Genomic DNA, 27097 nt, shown 5'->3' with positions numbered 1-27097 from the left:
CCTATGGTCTTGGCGAAATTGACTTTGCTGCTCCCTCTTGCCAATAGAGGGGTAAAAGAGTGCATTGTGCCTTGGATGTTGTCAAGCTTACACTCGTCTCCTAGGGCATGGTCATTTGACTTCCCGGAAAGACCGTGCCAAGATGTTGACTGCCGTCTATGAATGGATGTGCTGAGCGGTTATGCAGATATGGTGTATTGTAAGTTGTTCGTCTGATAGGCCAGGCCCTTAGACGATGCTTCACAGCATCTGGCAGGCTGTGTATCACTTTGTTGATAATTTGATCACTGCTGCTCTCTAGTCATTAGTTGCAGCTACCCAGTAAATCTGACAGAAACAATGTTAGTCGACTTGGTGTGGTGATGGGAACAAAGGGGGGTGAAGGTTATGATTGAAGACCAGGCGTAGCCACTCTAGAATGTAGGATATTCAAAATGTGACCATAGTGCAACTCAGGATAGCTATGTTGTCAACAGCCAATGGCCATTCATCTAAACGTCAATATGGTTGTTTGGCGAAGGTTGTGTTAGTGTGCTTCTTGGAACTATAAGTGAATGGCCCAGTAAAAGCTCCTTCTCATAAGGTGGAGCAGATAGCAATATGGTACATGATGTATATGCCTAGAAAAAAGCTGATGCAGGTTGAATAGTGACCTTCTTCGGCAATATTTGACTGGCCTCGTTGTCCTAACTATTGGGTCTTCCTCTGAATATTAGTCAAATTATCGCGGCTGTGCATGTGGTATAATAAGGTTGCATTCATACACCACTTTCTCCAGCTGGCTTGAAGAAGCCGTGGGAGATCTCGACTTCTCTGGGCTTGTCACTGTCATCGAGCATGGCGTAGTCATGCTGCTTAGTCGGAGACATTGTTGTTTTGTGTAGATAATCGACTTGTACTCATATCATGATGAGATTGGATCAACAGGTAGTTAGATCGATGAAAGAGAAAGAAATGTAGTATCTGGGGTACAACAGTAGCATCCTGAGAGTATTAGCAGGAGAGGAAGTTCTGAAATGAATCCCACATTGATGGACTCCCGAAGATATGTGTTGTCACCTGATTACTGGGACACCCTCGACCTTGCTATTCAATTTCCTGCACCGACTCACCGGAGCTTTCCTCGAAGGCAAACGATAACGATGTCTATTTTTTGCACGACCCTGGTGAAGTGGGGACATTCCAATCATTCGACAGGAAGGGCGGATTTTGGCCAATGCCATGGGATTCAAGTACGTAGTAGACTGAAATCTATATGCGGATTCCGTCTTTTTCATCGATATCTACGTGTAAACAGGGTGTGAAGCGACGTTAGAAGCTTTTTACAAACCCAGGGCTGACGTGGCTCCATCCACGAGGTTACATAGAGATGTCCGGATTGCGACAGAGTATCGAAGACGCAAAGATGACACCATTCGCTAATATTTGCAACTAATACAATGCACCTTTGTTGCATTCACGGCAAAGACCAGCCCTCAGCTAGAAGCATCAGACCAACCTTCCAGGTTCACCGTGATCGGCTTTCTTCCTGCTCTAGTGATAACCCATTCGACATCCTGGTCTGATTGGTTCATCTCCTGGTGCTCAGTGTAACTGCACACAGGTAGATCCCGAGTCAGTTCATGTCCTCGATCAAGTAGAGGCCGCACTACTTACGCAGGAATGATAGCAAAGTCACCTGGGGAGAGGTCTTTGCGCTGCTTTCCCCCATCGAATACAATGGAACCATGGCCCTTTGCGGCATAGACGATAGTATCCTGCTCACCGTGATGGTGAACAGCCGAGCAGGAATGTGGCTCGGCGCACATGACTGTTAGGAATTGTATTAGAAACAGTCCAAGTCCTGAAAGGGGCTCGACCAACCTAATGCACACAACTGATCCGACTTGTCGATAATAGCTCCCTTCCGAACCATTCCTTCAGTCCGGCCCCCTATCGTGTGTTTTGGTCATTAACCCATCCTTTGTTCCCTGGAGATAAGTTGGACATACCCGTTGCCTCATCCAACTCCGAGGATCTGGTGACATCAACCTTATTATTGGCCATTTTGAATACTCTAAGCAGTTCAAGCAAACACAGGATGCTCTCAATTACCAGCCTGCGTGAAGCTGCGACACGAGCTTTAAAGGGGATTGATGCAACCCCACCATGCTGAATAATGCCATGACATCACCGGCTGCCGATTTCGACGATCCAAGCAGGCTGCAGAACTACCAGAGACACTTATCTTTCTGCCTATCACTCGGCCGAGTACAGTTCAGAATTTAAGCTTATATTCAGTTCAACACAGGGATGGTCAAAGAATTCGGTGTTTGTGGTAGGGTCGCAGAATGCTGATTATACGACTCAACCTGGAAGTCTAAACCTACTCAACGCCAAGCTTTGATATGATGCTTGGTATTACCAGAATGGCTTCGCACGCGATTGTGACTCGCCCAAATGGAATCGCCAAGAACCTCGGTTCACATTGTGGGACCAAGGCAGGCACCCACCATGTGGAAGGCGATCCCACAAATACGAACAAATGCAAAAAGTAGGTTAACGCCCTTGCCCGGCTAGTGTGTGTGGCCTGAGGTTGACACATATGTATTTCTGCCTGAGGCGATAGACAATTTATGCATTCGTCTCACTGCTGAGTCAGTTGTACATATTGTCATCAGTTATATCAAGACAACATGTTCTTGCATCCAGCCCAAGCGAAGTCCAGAATTAGAGAGGCAAGACAAATAGCATGATACTGCAGAAATGGCGAGCCAGAGACTTTCTTCACAGGGAGTAATCGCTGGAGTAAACACAGCCTCAGCCCAGCAGACTCAACAAGCCCAAAGTGAATGAGAGGTCAAGATGCATTATTTTGACAGCAGTGTTATTGGCAAGCATATTCTCCACGAACTAGCAAGTTTTGGAAATGCTCTATGAGCAGGTGACAGTGAATGAGTGTATAATTCTCATAATCGAGGACTCAACCTTTTAGTTCATATCCTGCTCGCCACTACTCTCCTCTTCCCTACTCTTTTCTCTACACATTCTAATCTAGCATCAAATCTCTCGAAATACTCTTCAAGGTTCATCAAACTCCACCTTCCATCATGAGCAAGCGCAGGCCTCCGCCCACCACCACAAAACGTAAAGGGACATCCGCAGAAGACGGTGGTGATAAAAAGATCAAGCTTGGTCAGACAGTGTACCTTCTCGACGGGCCTGGATCCAAAGGAAAGTCGGTACGCTCTGTTACAAGATGGCTAACACATGGACCTCCTAGAATCTATAACCACTGGCACTTTTACGAACATCCTCCAAACCGATGTCATTGTTCTTGGAACAAAGGGCTCCGACTCAGAATTCAGAATTCACACAGGGCTCCTGAAGTCCAAGTGTTCTGCTCTCTACAAATCTCACATAGAAAAAGCAGTAGACGATTATGTCTGCATGGATACGGAGGCTAGCACACTCTCTGCTCTCGTCGGGTGGGTATATACAGGAGAATACCCTGAAAAGGCGGATCTGGAGAAGAGCGACATCAAATGCGCATGCAACCATGAAGAATCCGTCGAATGCAAGATAGCAGATTCGATTTCCGACAACATCCAGCTCTACGTGTTTTGCGACAGACATGGTATACCGGAATTAGCAAGCCTTGCAATCACACAGATGAAGAAAATCATGTCTGGGATGGGCGATAGCCGGATACATGTGTCGGTGGCTTTAACATCAGCTGCACGGTTCGCTCTTTCCAAGCTCAAGGAGAACGACCCATTGTTCGCCTATCTTGCACATTTCGCAGCCTACCACATCGAGATCCTCAGATGCAGTGGCAGCTTTTGCACGCTATTAAGCGACCACCCTAAATTTGCATTCAGCATTCTTCACTATGCAGGGCCCGCAAAGAAGAAGCCCGAGTAGGCTTTTGATCTAAAGGCCCCTGGCATCTTTGTACTTGTAATAAGGACTGGGCGTCGTTGTTGGACAAAGAAATGTGTTGAGATTGAGTTTTACACAGATTGATCACATTGTGATTACCCCCAAACGACCCGGATGGTCATCTGCATGTATTTCAATTGAGTCTATTCTCGTCCAATCAAAACAATACATCCTTCTTGCTACCAAATATCTCCTCTTCAATGTCCACCACAAGCGAAGCCAAACTCAACATCACACCCAAACGCGCAAGCCGTAAAAACAACACCTATTCCCCCACTACTACGGTGAACCCCCTCCCTCCCCACCAACACACTCAAAAATTGGCCTTCATCTAACTCTATATAGATCAATACTGTAGCTTAATATAAATAAACTACACTAAATATAATCCTCTTCCGCCCCCAAATCAATCCTAACCAATAACAAAAAGTGCGCATTTTAGTGTCGGACACGGACACGGACACGGAACCGGAATCGGGAAACTTCGGAACGCTGTCGGAGTAAGCTCGGGAGTATATTCCGATCCTTACAGTGGGCAGATCCGAAGTAACCCTTCTAATTAGGGAAGATTGTTTACCTGCTGTAGCAGGAGATTGCGTATTGAAAAGTGTGTTCCAAGTGAAGATTGGGTACGGATATTGTTATGCTATGCGCTTGTAGCTCTGGATTAAGAGGTTTACAGAAAGTTGGTATCAATCATATCAATCATGAAGATCACATATTTTATTGCACCGTTACTATGTACTAATTCAATTTATTACAAGCCTAACCATGCAATACTGGAATCTTGCGTTCCTGCGTGCTTGCCTCTCCTTACATGCATTGGTATGCGAGACAGGGTTTCTTGGCATTGATATTCGCCCATGATTGGAAAAGACCGGTTCGGCGGAGACATACATGTACACAAGCATTTTACAGAAATCATCCGGACCCGAGGATAAGGGTCGATATATGCAAGGCATGAGATATCTGTGGTATTTGAGAGTTTGATGTCATTGTGCATAGAGCAGGTTGTGTGGGGATGTGGAGATCTCGCCGATGTAGGGGTGAGTTCAGCAAATTAACAGAGTACGTGTGCGAGGTAGTGATTTGCTACGATATTGCTTATTACAAGCAAAGATGCCATCGTTTGACACGCAGTGTGGTAGTATATAGGGAATATTCACTATTGAGGGCCTGTTATTCCCTGGGTGATATGTACGTTGATGTCATGGTTATGACGGCCTTACCTGATGGAGAGTGGAGTGCGGATCGAGAAAGATGTAACGAGAAGTTATCTGCTAGCAGCTGTCTATACTATGTAGTACAGACATCACATTTAGCGTGGAGCTGCTAGATAGCCTCCTGGACAGTAAAATTGAGTGCCATTCGCTCAACTTATATTGAACGCGTTCCATCACTTTGGAGATGTGAATCAGCCTTCACGTCTTGGCTCTGCCAGAGAAGTTTATTGAGAAGGCATTTTGCGACAGCTGCCTGTGCGGACTCGTTCAAATATACCAGGTTCTGGGCCACCTTTGTGATGAAGCTGCGAGCTGAGGGGCTGAGCAGGAGATTGAAATGATCCTCCATCAGAAACTCATATAGCTCCTGCGAGGAGCGTTTCAAAATAGTCTTGCTCTTAGACAGAGCTTCGTTTAGTACTGGCAACTTGTCGGTGAAGGAGTGACCAAATTCTGGCGATGATGAGTAGAGTGATTCTTGAAATATCACGGCAAGTATAAACAAGCAGAGGAGTGTGTGATCTTGGACATTCGGCGATGCGTCTGCCGATAAGTTTGAGGAACTCGCCAGAAATGTTATCGTTTCGTGGATATCAGAGTAGGCGATCAGCCCTTGGGAGGCCTTTGGGTTACCCTGGTGTAGTCGAAGTTCGAATGCTGGATGCACGGTAGCGGGGACAAAGTACTCTGAGATTTCCCAGACATGCGCTGGGGATGAACTTCTTGACGGCTCTGCCAGAGAGAACGCCCTATGTATTCCAAATTTACATTAGCAAACAAAGGCTGTAGGTATTAGTATGAACATCATGAATACTCACAGGAAGAGAACCATATGAAGACGCCAGCTTGACCGAAAACTCTCTACCCCACCCCTTGCATTGATAACGCTGACAAGGCCATTTTTATGGGCACGCCATTGGTCATCGATGGCCCAGTATTTCTGGTTCGTAGACGGTGAACTCAGCTGAGGATTTTGGATGTTGCAATGAAGGTTCTAATCTGAAAATACTCACCTCGAACATTAGGAGGCGTGCAATAGCCGTAATCGTATCATCCTGTGTCGATCTTCTTTCATCGGCCAGCCATTTCGCGATGATGCCCACAGCCAGGGTCCTGAACTTTTCTGATTCTATCGACTTTGTCTGGCCTTGACGGTGGGCGACATGAGCTGCCGCATGAGCCATCAGGGCGCAAAACGAGGCACTATTGGATAGATCCAAAGGCAACCAGACATCACGTACGGGGTCAAATCCGGTACTCTGTGACAAGCCGGGGCCAAAACTAGCATGTAGATCGAGCCCTAAACAGAGTTTAACATCAGCTGCCTGGTGAGTATCGTCTTTATCTGCATTGTACTCACATGAAGAGAAGATTTCTTGGTCTTTCGCGGACAGATCTATCGGGAATCTGGGGCCCGGCCCTTGAACGATCGAGGACTCCTGCCGGTGCTCGTTTGGAGCTGGAATTCTCGCGTTGGCGGAGCTTGGTTGACCTTCACCCTCTGGTGGATCGGGGGTCTGACCTTGTGATGCATCCTGCTGATATCCTGTGCTCTCTGAGCTATAGTCCTTCGGAAGTAGTGTCCTAAGCTGAGGTCGAGTTGTCTGGGGGGAACTTTGGAGGGCCTGGTGCCTCCGCCTCCAGAACTGTCGCATCGCATGGCTGCGGGCGCCTGGCTGGTCTGTACCGAATACAAACTGGTAATCGGTTGTTGCTGAATCTGAGTCTTGGTCTTCGCTCATGGTGGCGCTATCGATGGGTATCTAGGTCATGCCGTGTGGAGCTGATAACGGGTTGCTGTAAGAACCAGATAAATCTAGGAGGAGGCTGTGTCTGAAGGTCGCTTTCCCGGCATAATCGAGGTTGATAGGTGACTGGGAGTTGGCTTGAGGCTTTGACAAGGGGGTAGAGGCGGGATTAACGAATGCACGGGGTGACGTGGTTTGATCTGGATTTAACAGCAGTGAACGACACTACGTGCCCATCTCTCGTGGACCGGGGATCGGATGCTGCCCGAATCCCTGTGCAGCTGAAACGGAAGTAAACATTATTAGGGTACCCTAAGGTACTGCTGCATGCTCTCCTGCCCTTTTTTTCCCGTAGTGGACACTGTCGTGGCTTGGGTGGCCGGGCTCAGATATGGTGACAACCATCCCCCGGTTATGTGGACGCGCTTAATGACCAAAATTAGTGCGGGATGGACACTTACTAGTCTTTCTTGGCCGGCAGATCGTCTGAGAATGGGAAAATGAAAGGTCAAAAAGATCATATTACATGCAGCTGTTGGGGTCTCACGATCAAGCTGACGGGGAGGGGGTCCCTTTGCAGCCTTAGAGAGGGGCTTCAAGAGTTCGCACCAGTCAACCCTCACCACTCGGACTAGTCCTAGAGCCATACACTGGGGCTCTGATTGGCCGAATACTGTTACCCTATTGGGTAATGGGATCTGGGTCCAGTGACGGTCCGGTCCCGGATGCTTTCTGTACCTCCAGTTCCATTGCGTTGGGCCCTACCAGATCCAGATGTAAACTTCAGCTGGGTCCCATGAGTCCGGCTCCGTAGATCATCTTGTCTCGGGCAGCATCTGGTATATGTAAGGACCGCGTGCTCGAGTGTCTGGCGCAGTGGTCAAGGAGTATATGGCTGGAGAAGCATGGAGCTTAGAAGATGTTGGGGTCTAGCGGTACCACGATTGCGTTCCATGCGCTTCCGTGGCCGCTATCTAGTTAGCAAAGGACTGTATATGGACGCGAAAGAGCTATGTCTCACCAAACCAAGGCGAACCAAGGTCACACTGCTCGTCCCTCAAATCCTCCTGGCGGAAATAGTATCCGTAGCCCCAGATATTTGTTGTTGCCATCCATTTCACATGTTGTGTCGAGATTGCCGGAAAGTCGTGGCACGCGCTTATCGAAGGGCGCTCTTCCCTTTCAAACCCAACCAACATTTGCAGTTAAACGGTCAAAGCCCATGTACGTATCTGTTATGTATTGGTTACTTAATTGCGATCATGTTCCGCCATTCCAGGGTTCCACGGAAGGCCTTTTATGTTGCAAAAGGTACGAGAGTTGACCGAGAGAATCCCGACTGCCATCCGACACAGTCCCACCTTTTTCTTCTCTTTCCAGCTATCCAGGATGCTATTCAGCTCTCGTCACCAAACTTTCCTGCCTCGTAAACACTTCAAAGAATGTTCCCTTCTACCGATGAGGGTCTTTTGCGGTGAAGACCATAGTATGCTAAAAACGCATGAGCCTAAATAATTAGAATCCGAGCTATAGACAGCCCATCGCCAATAGCCGGAGATGGTGCACTAGCTACTCGGTTGGAATCGTACTAGAGAGCTCGCTTAATCTACCCTGCGCCATTATTCCGATTTCCTCCAATTGCACGACTAATTGCGTGATTATGAGGCTGGGCGAATTTCCGATCGAAATGAGCTAACTCTTTGGCCCTAATTATATCTGCTGGTCTCTCATGAGCTGTCATATTCCAACCTTAATTGTTTCAACAATAGCAGGGTCTTGTTATGGTTACTGCTCTTGCCCAAGCCTATCCGGCATGGGTGTTTTGCAAAAGGATTTTCATGCACGCAGACTGTTATGGTCCATGCTTCAATGTGTATAACATCGCCCTTACATAACTTCTTCCAAAGGCTGTATCGCAACTAATACAGAAAGAAAAAGACCCCAACATGACAAAAAAGGAGGGCTCCCGTCTGATTCAGAGATTTTCTGCAGCTGGTTAGTTAACCGTTGTGCCACTGCTGTGCCATCAGTGGAACTTCAATGGCCCTAGACCCATGGTTCGCAAAGCCACTAGTTGTAGTCGTGGGACCTGCCCGTCAGGGAAAAGGGTTCCGCTTATTTCAGCTTCTCCAAATACCTCTTTGTCTATCACTAGGATTATTGAGTTGTGTTAGACGATAAAACCTTCATACCCGAGAAACTTGGCTCTGAAAGTATGCACATCAGTTTGATTTGAATCCGCTTATCTTAAGTATCTGGTCAAACCCAATTCAACGACGATCGACTCGCACGACAGCCAAATAGTCAAACCCCGGCAGCAGCTTCGTCTTAGCATATGCAAGAGACTCCCTTACGTTCCTCCACCAAATTAGTCCCTGTAATGCTCAAGCACTAATAATGGTCTGCAATCCTACCAGCAAAGCCAAATACGGCTAAACGTCGGTACCAGCGCGAAGGTCACGTCGGTTATCCTCGTCTCCAACATCTCCAGTCCCACCTCGCTTATCACCTCCATATTTATTCCCTAGATCACCAACCGAGCACGTATGAGTTCTGCACCGACGGAACTGCGGATCTGGCCGTCGGACCTGTCACTTCAGTTTGCCCCGCAGTCCTGTTGGGGGCTTCGTGCACATTGTTATTTGGGCGCTTACCGTGCCGTCCCATGGGGGTCATCAGGCCAGAAAATATGCAACCAGGAAATCTATCAGACCATGTGGGGTGCTCACGGACTCTCGCTGCTGAGTAACAGGCAAGTTCCAAAGTGGATTCCTTTCCCATGACTTGGGAGACTCTATCCCAGTCTTTCCATGCCAAGTTCTTGCATTTGTCGAGCAGCCACCGACACATAACAAGAGCAAAGCGATTTCCAGGCTTTCTAGGGTGGCTCTGAAAGACGGGGGATTAACAGAAACCCTTTTCCGGTTAACCGTGCTTAACCTCACAGACCAGAAACAAATTTCCATGTGCAATTTTACTGCAGTTGGCCTTGGGCCTAGATCCTTATCAGATTTCAGATTAGACGCTAACAAGACTTTGGAAATAGGAATAGATAGCCATCCAACATACAATTTTCCCTTGCCTTGAATTCTCAGCAACCCATACATCCACAAATATAATGACCCTTTCACCTCTACAGTCGCGAAATGTCCCTGACCTTTGCCCCTAACATCTCCCTCAACCGACCATCGACTCTGCCAAACATATTCAACACAGCCTCCTTCAGCGGCTCAGGAACCCCAGTCAGCGTCTCAGCCAGATTTGCAACCCACTTTCGCCTTTCTGTCTCATCAAAGACCTTATTCCAGAGGTCCCGTGGCTGTACAAAATCTTCTTCATCCACTGGGATCTCATTCTGACCCAACGCGAACGATAGAATCCGCTCATCGTGCCGTACCTGGGCGGTAGTTCGACTCACAATCCCGGGAGAAAGCGAGCTGCGCACATAATTCGGATCCCCGCCATAGTTCTTCGTCACTGTGGCAAAGCCATCCCTCTCAAACGGCGCGTAGACAGGACAGACAGCGCGATTGGGCGGGAGCTGGGTGTAATTAACCCCAAGGCGGTAGCGCTGAGCGTCGGGGTAGGCAAACATGCGGGCTTGTAACACTACATAAAGCCAGGGATATCAGTGCATGTTACACAACCTCGCAAGATTGGTATGCATGAACCAAGGGAGAGAGACATGGCCAACAACACAGAATTTCAATCAATCAAACGCAAAACAGCAAGGACGCAATGCAAACTTACTGGGATCGGGCGTGCTAGCAATCCCAGGCACCATATTGGATGGCGAGAACGCCGCCTGTTCAATTTCGGCAAAGTAATTTCCGGGCTGTTACTATGTTAGCACACGACACTCCACCCATTCCCAAAACCCTGCCACCAAATAGCAAACAGACAGAACTCACATTCTTATTCAAGGTCATCTTGCCCACTTCAATGAGTGGGAACTCCTTATGCGACCGAACCTTTGTGATATCAAATAGTCCCCGTCCGAATTCTTCCGCCCTCTCAGGCTCCATAACCTGCACACACAGCTTCCAAACAGGATACTGTCCCCGTGCAATAGCATCCCACAAATCCAAGTTATGGAAATCAGCATCCACCCCAGCCATCCGGGCGGCTTCTTGTCCGGAGAAATATTTTCCATCGAGCTCAGGCCGGAAATGGAACTTGCAGTACCGGAAGGTGCCATCGGGGGATAAGAGCTTGAATGTGTGTACGCCGAAGCCAGTGACGGATCGAATGGAGCCTGGAATGCCTCGAGAGCCGAAGAGATGGAGCAATGCGTGGACGCTTTCGGGTTGGTTGGTGTGGAAGTCCCAGAACTGTGTCACCCCAGAAGGTGAGTTGGTTAGTATACTATGTGGTAGGTAGGATAGCAAATATATGGCCAGAGGGTGAGGGACATACCATGGTCCAATCTGGACGATTCGTGGCAGGGTGCCGTTTATGGCTTCTGTTCAGGGAAGGGAAGCGGATAGGGTCTCGGACGAAGAAGACAGGCTATTGGCCTCATTTAGCACACAAGTCCTTAGAAACCTTCCTTCCAGTACATAAAGAATGGTAGGTAGGTATACATACGATATGGTTTCCCACAATATCATGGTTCCCCTCTTCGGTGAAGAACTTGACTGAAAATCCACGCACATCTCGCACAGTATCCGCACTACCCTTTTCACCACCCGTCGTGCTGAGTCGAAACAAAACGGGGGTTTTCTTTCCAATACCGTTGAGGAACTTAGCGGAGGTTAGCGAAGATACGTCGTTTGTCACTTCGAATTCTCCCCATGCGCCGGCTGCTTTCGCGTGGACGACCCTGCAGAGGTTTGGTTGGTTAGATGAGGATGGTCTGAAAAGGGGGGTTGATGGTGGAGGAAGGGAACAGGTACCTTTCTGGGATCCGCTCACGGTTGAAGTGAGCCAGAGTCTCGAGGAGAAGAGTGTCTCCTAGGGTTGTGATGCCTCCACCGCCAATTGTGGGCAGCGTAGTGCTCACGGAGGGGTCAGGGATGGGTTGGCCTAACAGAGTCAGAATATGGAACTGGGTGTAGGATCGAGGAAGGGACCTTCTGCCAGGGTATAAACAGGTCTGGACATGATGAAAGGGTGTTTCGACAGACTACTATCGTTGAAGCTCAAATATAAAGGCTGATAATGATTCTTGAGGTGCTTGATCTGTTTGACCAGCAGTTCCTGGTAACCCCGTATATATATTGCCAGCAGCCGCGGAGTGTGACGTCCATGGTGAATCAGCCAACATAGACATCTTGAATCGCTCAATGCGAGTCAATTCTCCAATTCAATGCCAGAGTATCTCGGTGTACACAGTGGTGAGGGGAAGTATAAGACAAGGAATCTATTTCCGGCCAAACTGAGGAGTATTTTTTGCAGCTGGTGGTGACCGAGCCAATGCCGAATCCCGGACCGAGCCATTGCCGACCGGTGGCCGAGTTTCCCCCTCGCATGTGTTTTGTTTTCCCCTCAGAGGCTTTTCTTCCCCTCTCCTTGTTCTCCAATGCTGTCATTGCAATGAGGACCGCAGTGGCTAATAGTCTCGAAGATGTCATTCGAATAATCTGACACCGTATAACCATGGATGGGAAGCATATGGCGTGGTGATGCCAGTTGACACCTTGACAGCTTCGTCCCGTGGATGCCGCATTGCCGGTCAGGGTTCAGCTATTTTACCCTCATAGTAGAACTATCCCTACTCAACTTGCTTTGAATTGTCCCCGCATGAGGGGTAAAAAAAAAAAAAAAATATCGATCAAGCAAAACACGATTTAACGCCTAGACCTTTGGAGATCAGATCTACAATGCCATCGCAGCTACAGTAGAACGGTGGGCCTCCCCTCACCGGGCGCTGCCGAATCCACTAAGCCCTCTCAGGCACCAAAGCTGCATGTTTTTCGACTATACGGCGATGACTCGGATGTCGGCAGACATAGAAAAAGTTTCATCGATGAAAAGATCGAAGATGATGAATATAAATACAATAGATGCATCGCTTGTTGATGCTCTCTTTCCGTCAGCATCATCACAGTTCATCTCATCGCATCTCTACTACTCTTTCCTACAATCTCTCATATAAAACATCATCTATCTCATCTTTCTGATCCCAATCCATCATCATGGCAATGGTATCCAACGGCAACGAATACGACTTCATCGTCGTCGGTGGTGGCACAGCAGGCAATGCAGTAGCTGGTCGCCTCGCTGAAAACCCCAATGTTCGCGTCCTGGTCGTCGAAGCCGGTATTCCCAACCCTGACCAGGTCGACGAAATCACCACTCCCTCCAAGGCCTTCAACCTCCGAGGAAGCAAGTATGACTGGGCCTACAAGACCACTATGATCAAGCGCGACGACTACGAGCGTGTCGAAAAGCCTAACACTCGTGGTAAGGCGCTGGGTGGAAGTTCTTGTGCCAATTACTTCACCTGGATTCCCGGCTCTAAGCCCACCTTTGATGACTGGGAGGCCTTTGGCGGCCACGACTGGACTTGGGATAACTGCGTCGAGTATCTCCGCAAGTGCGCAACCTATCATGATGATGAGAAGCTCTACCCGACCGAGCTAAGCAAGATCGGAACCGGAGGCCCCGTCCAGATCGCCCATGCCGACTTGGTCCCCGAAATGCAACCCTTCCGTGACGCACTGACCCAAGCGTGGGTCTCCAAGGGCGAGAAGCTGACCGAGGATATCTACTCCGGTGAGATGCGCGGTCTTACCCACTGCGTGGACACCATCTATAACGGCCAGCGCCAAGGCAGCTTCCTCTACCTGAAGGATAAGCCTAACGTGACCATCCTCTACGGAGCCCACTCGAAGCAGCTGATCATCGACCCCGTCACTCGTGTCTGCTCCGGAGTGACCGTCGTCAGTGAAGCCTACAACACCGAGATCAGCGTCTACGCCAGTCGCGAAGTGATCCTCTCCCAGGGTGTATTCGAGACCCCCAAGCTCCTGATGCTGAGTGGTATCGGTCCCGCCGCAGAGCTAGCCAAACACAACATCACTCCCATCGTCGAATCTCCCCACGTCGGCCAGCATCTTCTCGACCACCCCATCGTACCCTTCGTCCTCCGCCTCAAGGACGGCTACGGTCTGGAAGACCACATTCTCCGCCCCGGCCCCACCAACAACGCAGCCATCGCCCAGTACAAGAAAGACAAGACCGGACCCATCAGCTCCGGACTCTTGGAGCTCGTCGGCTTCCCTCGCATCGACCAACGTCTCGAGAAATACCCCGCCTACCGCGAAGCCAAGGCGGCCAACGGCGGACTGGACCCCTTCGGACCCTCAGGACAACCTCATTTCGAGCTCGACTTCGTCGGCATGTTCAGCACTGCCTTCCAATGGCACTATCCCGTCCCGGAAGAGGGCAATCACATGACTGTAATTGTCGATTTGCTGCGCCCCTTGTCAGAGGGCGAGGTGACGCTCAACAACTCGAACCCGTTGGTGCAACCTAACATCAACCTCAACTTCTTCGGCAATGACCTCGATATCCTGGCTATGCGCGAGGGTGTTAGATGGACCTATGACCTCCTGACCAGCGGCGCCGGCTTCAAGGATATCGTCCTGTCGGAGTACCCATGGAAGATGCCTCTTCAGTCGGATGACGAGATGAAGCGCGCTGTTTTGGATCGCAGCCAGACTGGATTCCGTAAGTCTCAACAGTACTTCGTTCCTATTAACCGTGATTACTAATGATGGCATGTTAGACCCATGCGGCACTGCCCGTCTCTCCAAGAGCATCCACCAGGGTGTGGTCGACTCGAAGCTCCGCGTGCACGGAGTGCGCAATCTCCGCATTGCAGATGCCTCCATCATCCCTGTGATTCCGGACTGCCGAATCCAGAATTCCGTGTACATGATTGGCGAAAAGGTTAGTGATCATTCCTCTCATGAAACACTTATTTTGTGATATGAGGACTAACGAGCACCTAGGGAGCGGATATCATCAAGGCCGACCACAAGGATCTGTACGAGTCGAAGAACATCCCGTACTTTGTCCCGAGTCGGTTGTAAGTGCTTAGAGTGGTAGGATATGGATTTCCTTGGGGGTTTGGGAGATTGTATGACTGGATATTGGTGACATGTTAGCTTTCTGCATTGTTCTTTAGTCTCTGCTTTATGAATTCATCTCGTGCTGAACCAGTCTTCATGCACATGAACCATGCTCTACTCTATAAATCTAAAAATGTAAATAGTGCATATACAAGAAAAAGAGCGCATAATCACACCCGATAGAATCCCTTTTGAGCCCAAAAACCCAGCAAACTGGTCAACATCCCCACATCAAACGGCACATATCTGATCCCCTGCGCATCCCTCAACGCCGCAACCGTATTGGAACAATCATAACGCGTCGTATTCTTATGCATCTCCAACCACGACAATCCATCCTGCACTGTCTCCTGCAACAGAGACATCAACGGCATCAACGGGTTATCAGGACCGCCCCTTTCCTGTAGCAAACACACCCAGTCCCAGTATTCCACAAGTTCAAGCGGATACCCTGCCTGGTTCATAATCCGGAACGTCTCTTCAAGATCGATCGAGTCCGCCTCATCAGGAGAAACGAGGTTGTACGTCTTCCCGAGATTGCCATTATTAGCAGCGATATGCAGCACCGCATCACACACATAATCCGCAGACACATACTCCATGCGCTGATTAGGAAGATGCGGAAACGCACCAACCTGGATACATCCCATGACGAACCGAGCGAAGAAATCATCCGGATTCCCACATCCCTGCTCGAAATCGCCTAGAATAAACCCCGGGCGGAAAATCATAGCTGCCAGACCCTGATCGCGCGCCCGACGAACCATCATCTCCGAGACCCATTTCGTAGCCGCATAGCCGAGCTCATACTTCAGTGCATGGAGATGCGGCTCCAGCGGACCGTCCTCGAGGACCTTCTCCGTGCCTAGGACGTGGCCGGTTGGCCCGAAGACGTCAATACTAGACATGTACATGAACGCCTTGCGGCGACCGGAGGTAGCCACTTGCATGACGTGGCGGGTTCCGAGGACATTAGCGTCGTAGTGCGCGGCATATGGTTCCAGATAGTTGACTTTTGCGGCGAGGTGGAAGACCACGCTGGCCCAGTTGGTCAGCCAGGTGAACATGTCCTCAGTTAGACCGAGATGTCTCATGGTGATGTCGCCGTTAAGGACGGTGAGTTTGTGGATGCAGTGTGAGGTCTTGTCCCAGAGGTTGTAGCGTTCCAGGACTGATTGGACCCTTTCGCTGGCTGAGATGCCGAATTTTCCTCGCACTAGACAGACGACTTCCTTGACGGTGGGCATTGCGAGACAGCGGCTAAGGAAGTGGGCGCCTACGAACCCTGTCGCGCCTGTGAGAAAGATGCGGCCTTCTCCGGCGGCTTGCCAGTTGGGGACGGTATAGAGATCGTCGGCTGTGTGGGCGTCTGTCATCCAGCGGTCGAGGTCGTTGGGGTTGTTGTCCTGAATGGAGTTGTCGATGCGGTTGGCTAGGTCCGTTAGTCGGGGATTTTCGTACAATGTGCGCATGGAGACGGTGTTTCCGAATTGCCTCCTGGTTCTGGAGATCATAGCAGCCGCTTGAAGGGACGATCCTCGAAGAGTGGAGAAGAAATTGTCTTCGTCGTTGATTAGCTGTTGGCCGAGAACGGAGGTCCAGATATTTCGGAGGATGTTGGTTGTGGTGGATGGGTCTTCAATCGTTGGTAGAATTTCCTGAATCTTGGTACAGTGACTGGCATACTGCCTCGCTAATGCCTTGCGATCAACCTTGCCATGGTCTGTTAGGGGGTAGTGTGGACAGAAGACAATATCCCGCGGCACAGCGTAAACTGGTGCCTTTTGCTTAATGAACTCCAGCATGTCTGTAGCTTGAAAAGTACTAGCAACAGCCGGAATGAGAAATGCAACGAGAAAGGGTTCATCTTCGGCAGTTTCTGGCTGAATTTGACACACCGTCGCGGCTAGTAGCCGGTTACTACCAAGGAATGACTGCTCGATCTCGCCAAGTTCGACGCGAAAACCGCACTGCTTAACCTGCAGGTCTACACGACCGATGAACTCGAGCAAAGTTGGATCGTCGGGACGCCACTTGGCAAAGTCACCGGTTCGGTAGAGTCGGTACCCTGCTTTATCGACGAAAAATCTGTCCTCATTTTCTTTAGGGCGTCCGATATATCCTGCTGTCAGTCCAGGTCCGCCCAGGAGTATCTCGCCGATGCTTCCCTGCTCGGTTATGATATTGAGGTTTTCATCAGCAAGGAAAAGCCTTGTATCGCCGAATGGCGTACCGATGCTGATGCTGTCGTAGCGCAAATCATCTGCCGTAACTGAATGCATTGTTGACACGATCGTCGTTTCAGTGGGGCCATATGCATTCCACAGATGTTGAGGTGGATTAGGCGATTCAAGGACAGCCTTCATGCTGGTCATATTGGCTATTTCACCAGCAATGAGGACATGTCTCAAACCAGTAAACGCACTGGGACATGCTTGTGCAATTATTGAGAAGAGTGAAGTAGTTAGGAAAAAGACAGAGATATTTTTCTGCGTGATGAAACTCTTAGCTTCCAACGGATCCGTGATCACCGGCCGGGGCACTGTGACCAGCGTGGAGCCTGACATTAGAGCGACGAATATTTCAAAAACTGACATATCGAAGCCCGGATTGTTAAATAGGCTCACACGGTCCGATGGCAGAAGCGGCGTGGCAGGACTTTTGAACATAAGGTGGAGGATGCCACTCTCTGGAATCTGAACAGCTTTTGGCTTTCCACTGGACCCTGATGTATACAGGATATGACTTCGATAATCACAGTTGGGCAGACCTTTCAGTTGCACACGCTTAACACTGGCTGTCTCCGGTCGGACTGCTTTCGTAAGTGGGTGGTATTCGCCACTAATGGGGATAATGACCATATCATTGTCAATGTCCAAAGTATGGTTAGATAGAATGTACTGTGTTCCGACATCTTTCAGGAGGTTCATCAAGCGACTAGTTGGAATCGAAGGCTCGAGGGGAACGCATGTCAAGCCCGCCCGGATGACGGCGAGCTGGGCAATGATGGTCTCACTGCCTGCACCCTGCAAGATACAAATGGGCTCCTCTGGAGGTAGGTCCAGGGTCTTCAGAAGGGATGCGATACGCTGGACTTCACGGTCGAGGTCTGAATACGACCATTGATGTCCTCCATCATCTATTGCCAGAGCTCCCGGATCGATAGCGACGTTATGAGAGAAAAGAGAGTCCATGACTTTGCCCGGTATGTCGGCCGTACAAAGGCCCTTTCGAACTTGAGAGAGTAGTCAAAAGATCTTGAATGTGCCTGATGGATAGCTTTAGTGGAACATGTATTTCTTTTATGCAGTCCTGCCATATTTTAAACCCTTCATCACTTCATTGATAGGTACAATCAGATGAAATCACCATGATGATTTGCCATGCGCGCATCGTGACGATTCCCGAACGCTCACCATATTTCAAAGTTGACTGGAATTAGTTCCAGCCTCTCAAAACAATATCGGTGCGCACAGATCGTGAATTCTCCAAGGTAGCTGTCCCTATAACCGTCAGTTGTCAGACTGATAGGCGAGAACGATACCCCACGAGGAAGGTATGCATAAAAAAGAAGAATGATGTGGCTGAACTTTACTTGGTCGTTAATTCCGGTGACATATTCCCCTTTGTGGCTTTGTACGGAACCATGGTTGTGTTGCAAAAAATCATGAAACAACAGGGATTGAGTTTCTCTTCCCGGGAGGAACTTGTCACGTAGCAATCAACTTGGAAGCTGCATCGCAAAATCGCAAATTTAACGTTAGGTTGGAATACTGTCTTTTGCTGTGTTCCTCAAGAAAATCAGTGCAGTGACCGGTTGTTCCCTTGTGATCTTGATTACCTGCGATGGGAGCAAGCCTCATGAAAGGTTACCAATTCATATTTAGTTGAGCATTGAAAACTACTCACTACAACCAGGTTTGCAATTGTTGCGGCTCTTCCCCATAGATGGTGTTGCGGGTGATCTCTCCGTCATGAATTCCGGCCTAATGTGGCGTCAACTAGGCCTCGGGATGGTCGATTACCCGCGGAGCATGCCTTTATTTCATGTGAGTTCAGATTGAAGTTTTCCGGGCGCCGATTCAGCCCGTTAGTATTCTTTGGTCAAAACATCCGTTGAATTATCACATTGAGAGTAAGAAATAAGAGGAGTCAGATACGGAGAGGACCACATGCCTTTGATGTGAGGCGTGGCTGAGTCGATAAAGTGAACACACAGAAACTACGCACATAGGAAAGATTGTGGGTAATGCATAATCCGCGCTATTCTTCTAAGCGCCAGTGCAAGAATAAATAGATTTTTCCCGGACAACACTTTCAACAACACGGCATTTGGTGAACAAAGAAGTAAAATAATCCCTCTGTTGCCAAGATTACACTGCTTATTCCACAAAAGTGTGAATGAGACGAGGCTTCTTCATTACACGGCTGCTAAGAGCACGCTATTGTCTGCGGCTGCACGCTATCCTATATTCAAAAGCAGGCTTTGAGATCTGTTTATTTCACTATTCATCATAGGTAATTTCCTCCATACAATATCTGCTCAAGCAAATAGTCAGGAGCAGGCCAATGTACATATAATACGCTCTTATACTCTTCTTCTTATGTCCTCGTTAGCTGTCAAACTTGTGTTCATCTTACCCAGAAGCATCACCACAAAGATTTAACCTACTTCTTCGCATCAATTAAGTCTACGTTTACCATGCATGAAGCCAGCTGCCATCTGGGAATGCTTCCCCGCAAGATATTGTTGCGTCTTACTCAATGGCTGGACCCTTTATCCGTCGTCCACTTATCAAGCACTTGCAAAAGTCTCAAGATGCTCCTACGAGAGAGATATTCCTGGGCGGCATCTCAACATGCAACCACAGAATTTGAGTATTATGTTAACTCTTGGATATCTCGCTACCCTAAACTTTCCGGAAATCCTGGCCCCGTTGGGGATATGTGCAGATTGGCCACCCCCGATGATCTCCCATTCAGAAAGATATTGCTTCGGATTCAAGCCGTTGTTCTGAACAATCGCCAGAGAATTCTTGAGGCGTATATCGATGCAGGCGTTAACCCCAATATTGTATCAGCAGGACACGGAATGGGGTCACTACTATTTATAGCCGCTATATCTAATTATTCTGATATGGTTGAATTTCTATTCGAGAAGGGGGCCGAACCCCGGCGAAGGCCGGAGCTCCCGTCAGAATGGTCTATGTTGGATGAGGTGGGGGTATACATCCACACGGAGAAGCCGGTAGACAATTGGGAAAAAACGATGTTATCATTCCTTGAACGCGGTGTCATTTTTTCAGAACCGATAGTGGCTCGGCAACTATGTGGCATGCCAAACGCCCCACATCTTCTTGAGGTTGCACTCAGGAATGGACTGGATATCCATCGCATATCTTTGCTCCACATTGCTGCTGAGAGGAACGATTGTGAACTGTTGAAGACTATACTCTCCCATGCACCAGAACAATTACACGCCCAAGCAATTCTTAGTTCGACGAGATACCCCGTCAGACACCAACCGGCCCTAGACGTAGCAATTTCTAGTGGTATCACGATGAATGTTGGGTACTTACTCGACATGGGAAGCAAGCCAACCTTTTATTCCCTAGAAGACGCTATCGATATATGCAAAACGGGACGCAGCGGGGATAGAGTGAAATTTCCATACGAAAGTCCAGGATGGAGAGCATGGAAGCTTCTATGGGTTGGTTATGTGCAGAGAATTGCAAGCAAGCTTGATCTTGACAGCGTGGAGGCCGCTTCGACTCTTGAGAGGATTTTGCGTGATGAGTCGTGGTCCGTTCAATGGGAAAATCCAGAGGATGGGAGTTTATATCTGCCTGCTTTATTCCGGAAGATGAGTCAGCGTAGCCGGTTGCTCTATGCGCGCAGGCTTGATTTCAGGAGATATGAAGTGAGATTAACTGTAGCGAGAATAAAACTTCGGAAGCTGGAGGACGATCTTGACCGGCCGAAGCCTAGTTGGTGGCAGGCTTTGGATCGAAGAGTATCCAGAGATACGTCTATCAGCCTTGAGATAATCTGGGAAATTGAGAAAGCGAAAGAACGTGACTATGTTGAACAAAAAGTGAAAGGGCTCGAGGAGATCCTGCAACTGAGGCATGAGGCTGCCGTGGATGTGCCATAGAGACTTGCTGATATCTGCGGTTAATCAGGCAGTTAGTTTTGGGAAAACTCTCAATATGGCTAATGTCTTTGGACTAAAATGATATAGATGTAGTATATGGAAATTTTATCAATGCATTTTACGGATGTCACGTTATTCAGCTGTCTTTATTTATCGTTTCCAATATCATGTAGAACCTCTTGCGTAGAGTTAATTTAATCTTAAGTAGCCTCCATCGAAGCAAAAACGATGATTTTGACTAACAATGTATAATTACTTCAATGTTATCCACCTTGTAATACAATCCTGATCGGTAATTGTCGATGGCGGCAGCATCAGGGGCTGTATCACTTATAACGCTTTCGCGGGTGTCCACGCCGCTTGGTATATCCATTTGTTGGATTGAAAGATATTAGCACTGAGTAGGGCAAAGGTTCGGTATCTTGCCAACCAACATCTCTTTTGTAGATCACCCATTTGCCAGATTGTGGAAAGTAGCGTACACATGGACTTTTGTGCCATATGACTCACAGGAAGTAATGGGATCAGCCATGAGCAACAAAGAGAGGCGAGCTGGAAAGGTTTGGGACAAAGAGAACAGGGACCACAGGGTTGCTTTACTGGATTTCATTGTGTGTTTGGGAGAGAACGTGATGAAAGAGCATCTTATCCCACAGAAAAACTGTTTCTTACTTTGTACAAGGAAGATATCCTCATGCCTTTGAAGACGGTGTAATGTGGTCTCGGTTTGTTATGCTATTACTTGAATTTTATTATTCGTCTGCGCGATCTGTTTTGTGTATGTCAGACAGGTTAAGGTATTACACAGGGATAAATATTCTGATCCTGTACCCACCCTTCCATATCATAAAAAGAGCCACGAAGCCACCTTGTTGCAAAAGGAAATCTCCAACATGATACGAACTCCTTCCAAGTTTTGAAGCATCATTTATCACACGAATAAGAGCAATATGTTCTATTTAAGCACTGACTTGATGCTTCATTTAACACTTGCATCGGATGCCCATAACAAACCCACTCACCTATCAATCCTGCAATTTGAGCCTTCACTCTCTTCTGGACGTCACTTCTATCAGTCAAAATGTCATATCCCGGATATTATCTTTCAGATTTGCCTGTCGAGCTGGTTTTTGAATGTGTGCAATATTTGGACACCCGGTCTGTTGTCCACTTGTCGGGGACCTGCAAGAGGCTCAACTTAATCCTCCGTCGCAACTGCACTGAGCGGGTGACAGAGCATGCCTTACAGTATACATCTGTTGACGCATACAAGGGAGGGGAAAAGATTGAGTTGGGTGCTGGGTCAATCAAGAGGCTGCTGAACCGGCCTAAACAGCCAGGGATCCCGTTGTGGAGTAAGGAAATGGATCGCTGGAAATATAACTTCATAATATATGTGCCCAGGACCCGAATTGAAGTGGTCATTTCGCAGGGAAGGAATAGCTGTTTAAGATCATACTTGTCAGCAGGTCTTGATCCTAACCTATACCTACCTGACAGTGATGGAAGTGATGACAAGGACAACAAGGTCAACAGTACCGATAGCGACAACAGCACCGACAGCGACGACAGCGACGGCAATGATGAAATTGACGAAGGTGATGAAGATGATGTTAAATTCAATTACGACGGTCCAAGTTCACTGTTGGATAGAGCTACATATTACAAGGACGTCGAAATGGTCAAAATCCTGCTGCAAAACGGTGCTGACCCCGGACTACCTTGCACTAGAGGCGGCCCGCCAGGTACTTTCGATAGTTTGTTGGGCTTTACAGAGAATATCTGTCCACAAATGGCAGAGGCTCTCCTAGATGCTGGTGCCACACCCTTTTCACTCGCTCATGTTATCGAATCATGCAGGTTTCACGGAACCCTCAGCCCTTTGACTGACCTTGTCTTGAAGAATTATATGAACATGCACAGCACCTACTCTGGAAGCCTAAGCTTCACAGATTTTACTGATGCAACAATACTACATTATGCTGCTTCCGAAGGCACTCCTGATCTCGTGGAGGCGATAATCTCTCGTGCACCAAGCCTGCTACACGCAGGAGCAATAGGGTGGACCGGTGGTTGTTCAGACAAAGTTATTATGCCTGGTCTAGACCTTGTTCCGAATGTCGATGTTCCGCGAAGTTGGTATGACTTATACTCACCGTTGAACCTGGCTCTAGGATCACACAAAGGAGCGAATGCCAAATATCTGCTCCAGTGTGGTAGCAAGGTCGATATAGGCTCATTCAAATGCGTGTGGGAGCAGGCCTGTGAGTGGACTAAGTTTACTCCCATTTGGGTGGAGGTTCTAGAACTTATGACTGCCAAGATTGACTTTGACACCCCGCACAATACCCCAATGATTCAGTGGTGTATTGATTTTTTCTTCCATGACAAAGCTTGCCACGAGAAAAGATTCATCCAGAATCTCTGTTTACCAAGTTTTCTCGGTAATATGAGCCTTCGTACCCGTGCTCAGTACCTTGATAAGTTTAATGTCGAAAGTTATCAGGAGCATCTCGACGAATTGAGGTATATTATTGCCTGGTGCGAGGTTGCTCTCCAAAATGAGACACAATTGGAAGGGAAGACTGGAATAAGTGCAAGAGATGAGCCAACGGATTGTCCCCCTTGGTTGGCATGTTTTAGGAAACATGAGAAGGCGCGGCAAGAGATAGTCGAATTGTTGTGGGAGGCTATGCTTGATACGGAATCACCAACAAATCTTAGCGGGCTGGTTGGGGGGTGCTACGCCTGACCTCATTAGCTGGGAAGCACTTTTGGATAGTATAGATGTACAATTTTTATGTATACAGACCATGGAAGTTCTGTTTCTAAAATGCCGAATTATTTCTGTCAATATTGAGCTGCTATATAGTCATTAGGTCAAGTGACAATCCACCACGTAGAACAATGCCAGGACTTATAGCACCGCACCACACATGAACCTTCTTCTCAGCCTAGCGGAATATCGAACATTACACATACACCCGTAATCTAGAGTGGAAAGTCGCAAAGTAGTACCCTACTATATTGGATGTGGTAATTGTCAGAAAGTCAGGTGGAGTCTCGGCAAGATTGACAAGGGAACCTCTAGTGGCTATAGCAATAGAACTCTGTTACTGTATTTTGAGTTATATGAGACGTAGTAACTATTCAATGTGAGCCGTCCGGGCTATCATAATATATAGGCGAGCAAAGGTCGAAATATGAACGAAAATTCTGTTAGGAAGACTTGTGAAGTTAATCCATCCCACCGTTAGTTGAGTCCTTATTCGTAGATGTAGTTCCCTCTTCTACGAACACATCCGCTTTGAAAATAAGTTCTCGGTAGTCAGGAGTGGCAAACCCCCCACAAACATAAATGGCTGGGAATTGCATGCACAATATCCGGTGACCTTGCAAGTGATCTCCCTCCTCATAGTAGGCGTTATTTAACTTGATTTCTGTATTCGAAGGGTCGTAGACCTGTCCGATATTGCGCAAGTCTCGAAATTCCACGTAATGATCATCCATCGAGAGCTGCACAGAGAGCTCCGCGGCTTTAAGGTATGCTGCATCCAGTATTCTCTTGACAATATCAGCCTTCTGTCCATCCGCAGGGGGCCTAAGGAGCGGTTTCAATAGCTCGTTATTCAGAACCTGCGCAACCATTTCCTCGACCATGAGTTTTCGGCGTGACATCATTCTTTCGGCGAAGTCATTTCGGCGATCCATTACCTTTGTATTGCAAAGGCGGGCTGTCCATAGACGCCAGGATTGAGCTAATAACACTCGTTGGCCGTCTATACAAGATGGACTGTTAGTAGTGAAATTAAATGCGAAGAGGGGACCGCCTTACCATTGTCAAAATCCTTGAGTAATTCATTAAGCACAGTACCACAGTGAGTCGCCTTCGGTAAGATTTCCTCGTCGTACTCGCTACCTTGTCCTGGATGGGGGGCTATATACCAGAAGGGATTTGTGAAGAACCGCTCAAGACAATCTTTGACAAGAAACATGGTGACAAGTTCAAACCCAAATACACGACCAATCTTGACACCAGAGAGTATTTCGCTCACGTCGACTTGAGCGCAGTAGCCATCCAGGCTTTTGACGAGGTCTTGCTTGTGGCTCTCTGGAAGGCTTTCCAAGACCGTGGTTTCTTCATAAGCATGATTTTCAGCCCAATGTTTCAAAGAGAGAAATATCCTAAAAAATGCTTCTTCATACTTCTGGTCTGACATGCAGCCCCAGTCACCATGGTGGGCGGCCAAGTACTCGTATTTGTGCAGTGTGTCAGCCGTTATGGCTTCCATGTCGCGATGACCTTGTTTCGCATGCTGGTATAGTTCCCTGACCTTTTGGTACTTTTTTTTTCTCCGATTCTCCTGCACTCTCCTTCTTTGCCGCTGTTTCTTTGTTCTTTGGTGTTGTTTAGCCATTCTTCGATGTTGTTCCTTCAACTTGCGACACTTGTCCTTCGTCCGTCGAATTTTCTCCTGGGCCCTCTGGAGCTCTTTCTTCAGCGCATTGAGCTCATTAAATGTCGTTGATATAACTCCAATCTCGGTATCATGGGCATCCGCGCTCTTGAAAGGATGAGCATCTTCAGCCTGTGCAGGGTTTAGTGCCCGAAGTCGTGGTGATCTTCGAATTCTGGAGGGGTCCAGTTTTGCTCTTGCTATCCGATACTGACTCGCGCCCGGGTATAGCTTGTATGGCGAGACTGAAGGGGATCTGGAGGCAGGTTTCTGGATGACTGGTTTTAGGATCTTATCTGTATTTTGCTGTGGGATAGAAAGCGGGGATGTAAGTTTGGTCTTCGTAGTCACCTTTGCATTATTTCTTCCCCTATTAGTTGACTTTGTTCCTACCATTGTAGATAGAGACAGATGTGACTGACTTCTTGGTCGTGCCCAAAATGGGGCTGTTTTGTAGCAAGCGATATAAGTAGGACGAAAGAGGCTGCACAGAAGACTGAGGGCTCGGGAAAGTGAGTCGCGGAGGGCGAATGGGGAAAAGATCGCAGACCATGTGCAAACTCAAGATGGGGCAAATGTAATCACAGGCAGTGGCATCACCTAATATTAGTTCAGTTGGTGTTTTAAGTTTATTGAAGCGCACATCTTTGTTATATGTCGCTGGGTCAGTGGAGTAATTACACGACGTCTCCAGGCTATAATCCTTTCTTGGTGAGGAAGGGTCCGTTTCATCCGTCATTTACGTTCCCAAACAAAGGAACTTCCCGTATGACAGGCCATTTGATGGCTCTTTCTTCCATCGTACCAGACTCTGTCTCGACAGAGATACAAAAATTCATGAATAGATATGTCACGTTTAGTCAGGCGCTGTGTCTAAGACCGGTCCTGACCACAGGTTGCAGGTGATGGTACCCTAGATGCTGTAGTTAGGATAAGCATGTAATTCATCGCCTACAGCACATTTGCTAGGGATAGAAGCCGCTCCGGCACTTAAGAACAAGCCTTTGGAGGTAGCAGTTAAGGGTTCAGTGGAGGCGGTCATCAATGCTTTGTGTAGAAATATATTCTAGTTTTACAACCACATCTCAGAAACTAAATTCGGAGACATACATTAGCTATATAGTATGTAGCTATTTCCCCCTGCAATAAAGACTGAGCTACACCTTATTCATTCCAGTCACGTGATTGCCCGACATCCCGGATCGTCCACATCCCGACCCTTCCTTCTATTGGCTGGCGCGCTGCCGGATGTCCCCGGAACCGCAAAACCGAAGCAGCAGCCCTGAGCCTGGAGGTGAACGAACCCCTGCAACAATTTCCCCCGGCCGTTCCAATTAAGCGGGGACTTGATCTGACAAGCAATTGACAGGAGATCGATCATCCATCACATCCGCTCCATGTCAATCTCTTCTCGTTCCTGTTGTCTGGCGATGGGATCGAATTACTGATCAGGTTTTCCCTCCCACCCTGCAGCCCGCGGGGTGCCGATGATGGGGAGAGTGGCGGCAAAAAGAAC

General features: G+C 48.2%; 9 protein-coding genes across 9 annotated transcripts; 4 read left to right on the top strand and 5 right to left on the bottom strand.

Annotated features, from left to right (window-relative positions):
• Positions 1-1460: 1460 nt before the first annotated feature.
• On the bottom strand, positions 1461-2071 carry BO79DRAFT_246437 (RmlC-like cupin). Its single transcript, XM_025685566.1, has 4 exons — positions 1992-2071; positions 1864-1932; positions 1657-1810; positions 1461-1593 (listed from the first exon to the last, which is right to left on the bottom strand). Exons 1-4 carry the CDS (start codon positions 2044-2046, stop codon positions 1476-1478), a joined length of 396 nt encoding a protein of 131 aa, XP_025538019.1. The 5' UTR covers positions 2047-2071; the 3' UTR covers positions 1461-1475.
• Positions 2072-3249: 1178 nt separating this feature from the next.
• On the top strand, positions 3250-3903 carry BO79DRAFT_269595 (uncharacterized protein; the record flags this gene model as incomplete). Its single annotated transcript, XM_025687215.1, has 1 exon — positions 3250-3903. The coding sequence occupies one exon, from the start codon at positions 3250-3252 to the stop codon at positions 3901-3903; it is 654 nt and encodes a 217-aa protein (XP_025538018.1).
• Positions 3904-5298: 1395 nt separating this feature from the next.
• Positions 5299-8004, bottom strand: BO79DRAFT_229949 (uncharacterized protein; the record flags this gene model as incomplete). Its single annotated transcript, XM_025684071.1, has 9 exons — positions 5299-5893; positions 5963-6084; positions 6158-6465; positions 6505-6907; positions 7020-7036; positions 7067-7173; positions 7214-7542; positions 7832-7866; positions 7914-8004. The coding sequence occupies 9 exons, from the start codon at positions 8002-8004 to the stop codon at positions 5299-5301; spliced, it is 2007 nt and encodes a 668-aa protein (XP_025538017.1).
• Positions 8005-9953: 1949 nt separating this feature from the next.
• On the bottom strand, positions 9954-12049 carry BO79DRAFT_197818 (catalase). The gene is made up of 7 exons (XM_025681299.1): positions 11965-12049; positions 11788-11917; positions 11480-11714; positions 11309-11401; positions 10804-11223; positions 10643-10727; positions 9954-10501 (listed from the first exon to the last, which is right to left on the bottom strand). The coding sequence occupies exons 1-7, from the start codon at positions 11993-11995 to the stop codon at positions 10026-10028; spliced, it is 1470 nt and encodes a 489-aa protein (XP_025538016.1). The 5' UTR covers positions 11996-12049; the 3' UTR covers positions 9954-10025.
• Positions 12050-12936: 887 nt separating this feature from the next.
• BO79DRAFT_197815 (GMC family oxidoreductase) lies at positions 12937-15056 on the top strand. The gene is made up of 3 exons (XM_025681298.1): positions 12937-14566; positions 14625-14788; positions 14851-15056. The coding sequence occupies exons 1-3, from the start codon at positions 13030-13032 to the stop codon at positions 14929-14931; spliced, it is 1782 nt and encodes a 593-aa protein (XP_025538015.1). The 5' UTR covers positions 12937-13029; the 3' UTR covers positions 14932-15056.
• An 84-nt stretch (positions 15057-15140) lies between these two features.
• Positions 15141-18164, bottom strand: BO79DRAFT_151697 (NRPS-like enzyme; the record flags this gene model as incomplete). Its single annotated transcript, XM_025678657.1, has 1 exon — positions 15141-18164. The coding sequence occupies one exon, from the start codon at positions 18162-18164 to the stop codon at positions 15141-15143; it is 3024 nt and encodes a 1007-aa protein (XP_025538014.1).
• A 1751-nt stretch (positions 18165-19915) lies between these two features.
• BO79DRAFT_151906 (uncharacterized protein) lies at positions 19916-21124 on the top strand (the record flags this gene model as incomplete). Its single annotated transcript, XM_025678669.1, has 1 exon — positions 19916-21124. One exon carries the CDS (start codon positions 19916-19918, stop codon positions 21122-21124), a length of 1209 nt encoding a protein of 402 aa, XP_025538013.1.
• A 1081-nt stretch (positions 21125-22205) lies between these two features.
• On the top strand, positions 22206-23876 carry BO79DRAFT_229944 (uncharacterized protein; the record flags this gene model as incomplete). The annotated part of the gene is made up of 2 exons (XM_025684070.1): positions 22206-22260; positions 22723-23876. The coding sequence occupies 2 exons, from the start codon at positions 22206-22208 to the stop codon at positions 23874-23876; spliced, it is 1209 nt and encodes a 402-aa protein (XP_025538012.1).
• A 485-nt stretch (positions 23877-24361) lies between these two features.
• BO79DRAFT_269589 (uncharacterized protein) lies at positions 24362-25977 on the bottom strand (the record flags this gene model as incomplete). The annotated part of the gene is made up of 3 exons (XM_025687214.1): positions 24362-24903; positions 24960-25851; positions 25975-25977. The coding sequence occupies 3 exons, from the start codon at positions 25975-25977 to the stop codon at positions 24362-24364; spliced, it is 1437 nt and encodes a 478-aa protein (XP_025538011.1).
• Positions 25978-27097: the final 1120 nt, after the last annotated feature.

This window comes from Aspergillus costaricaensis (genome assembly GCF_003184835.1).
Source record: "Aspergillus costaricaensis CBS 115574 unplaced genomic scaffold BO79scaffold_22, whole genome shotgun sequence".
Taxonomy (NCBI): Eukaryota; Fungi; Ascomycota; class Eurotiomycetes; order Eurotiales; family Aspergillaceae; genus Aspergillus; species Aspergillus costaricensis.
The sequence above is the reverse complement of the archived record's forward strand: the minus strand, read 5'-3'. Positions and strand labels throughout refer to the sequence as shown.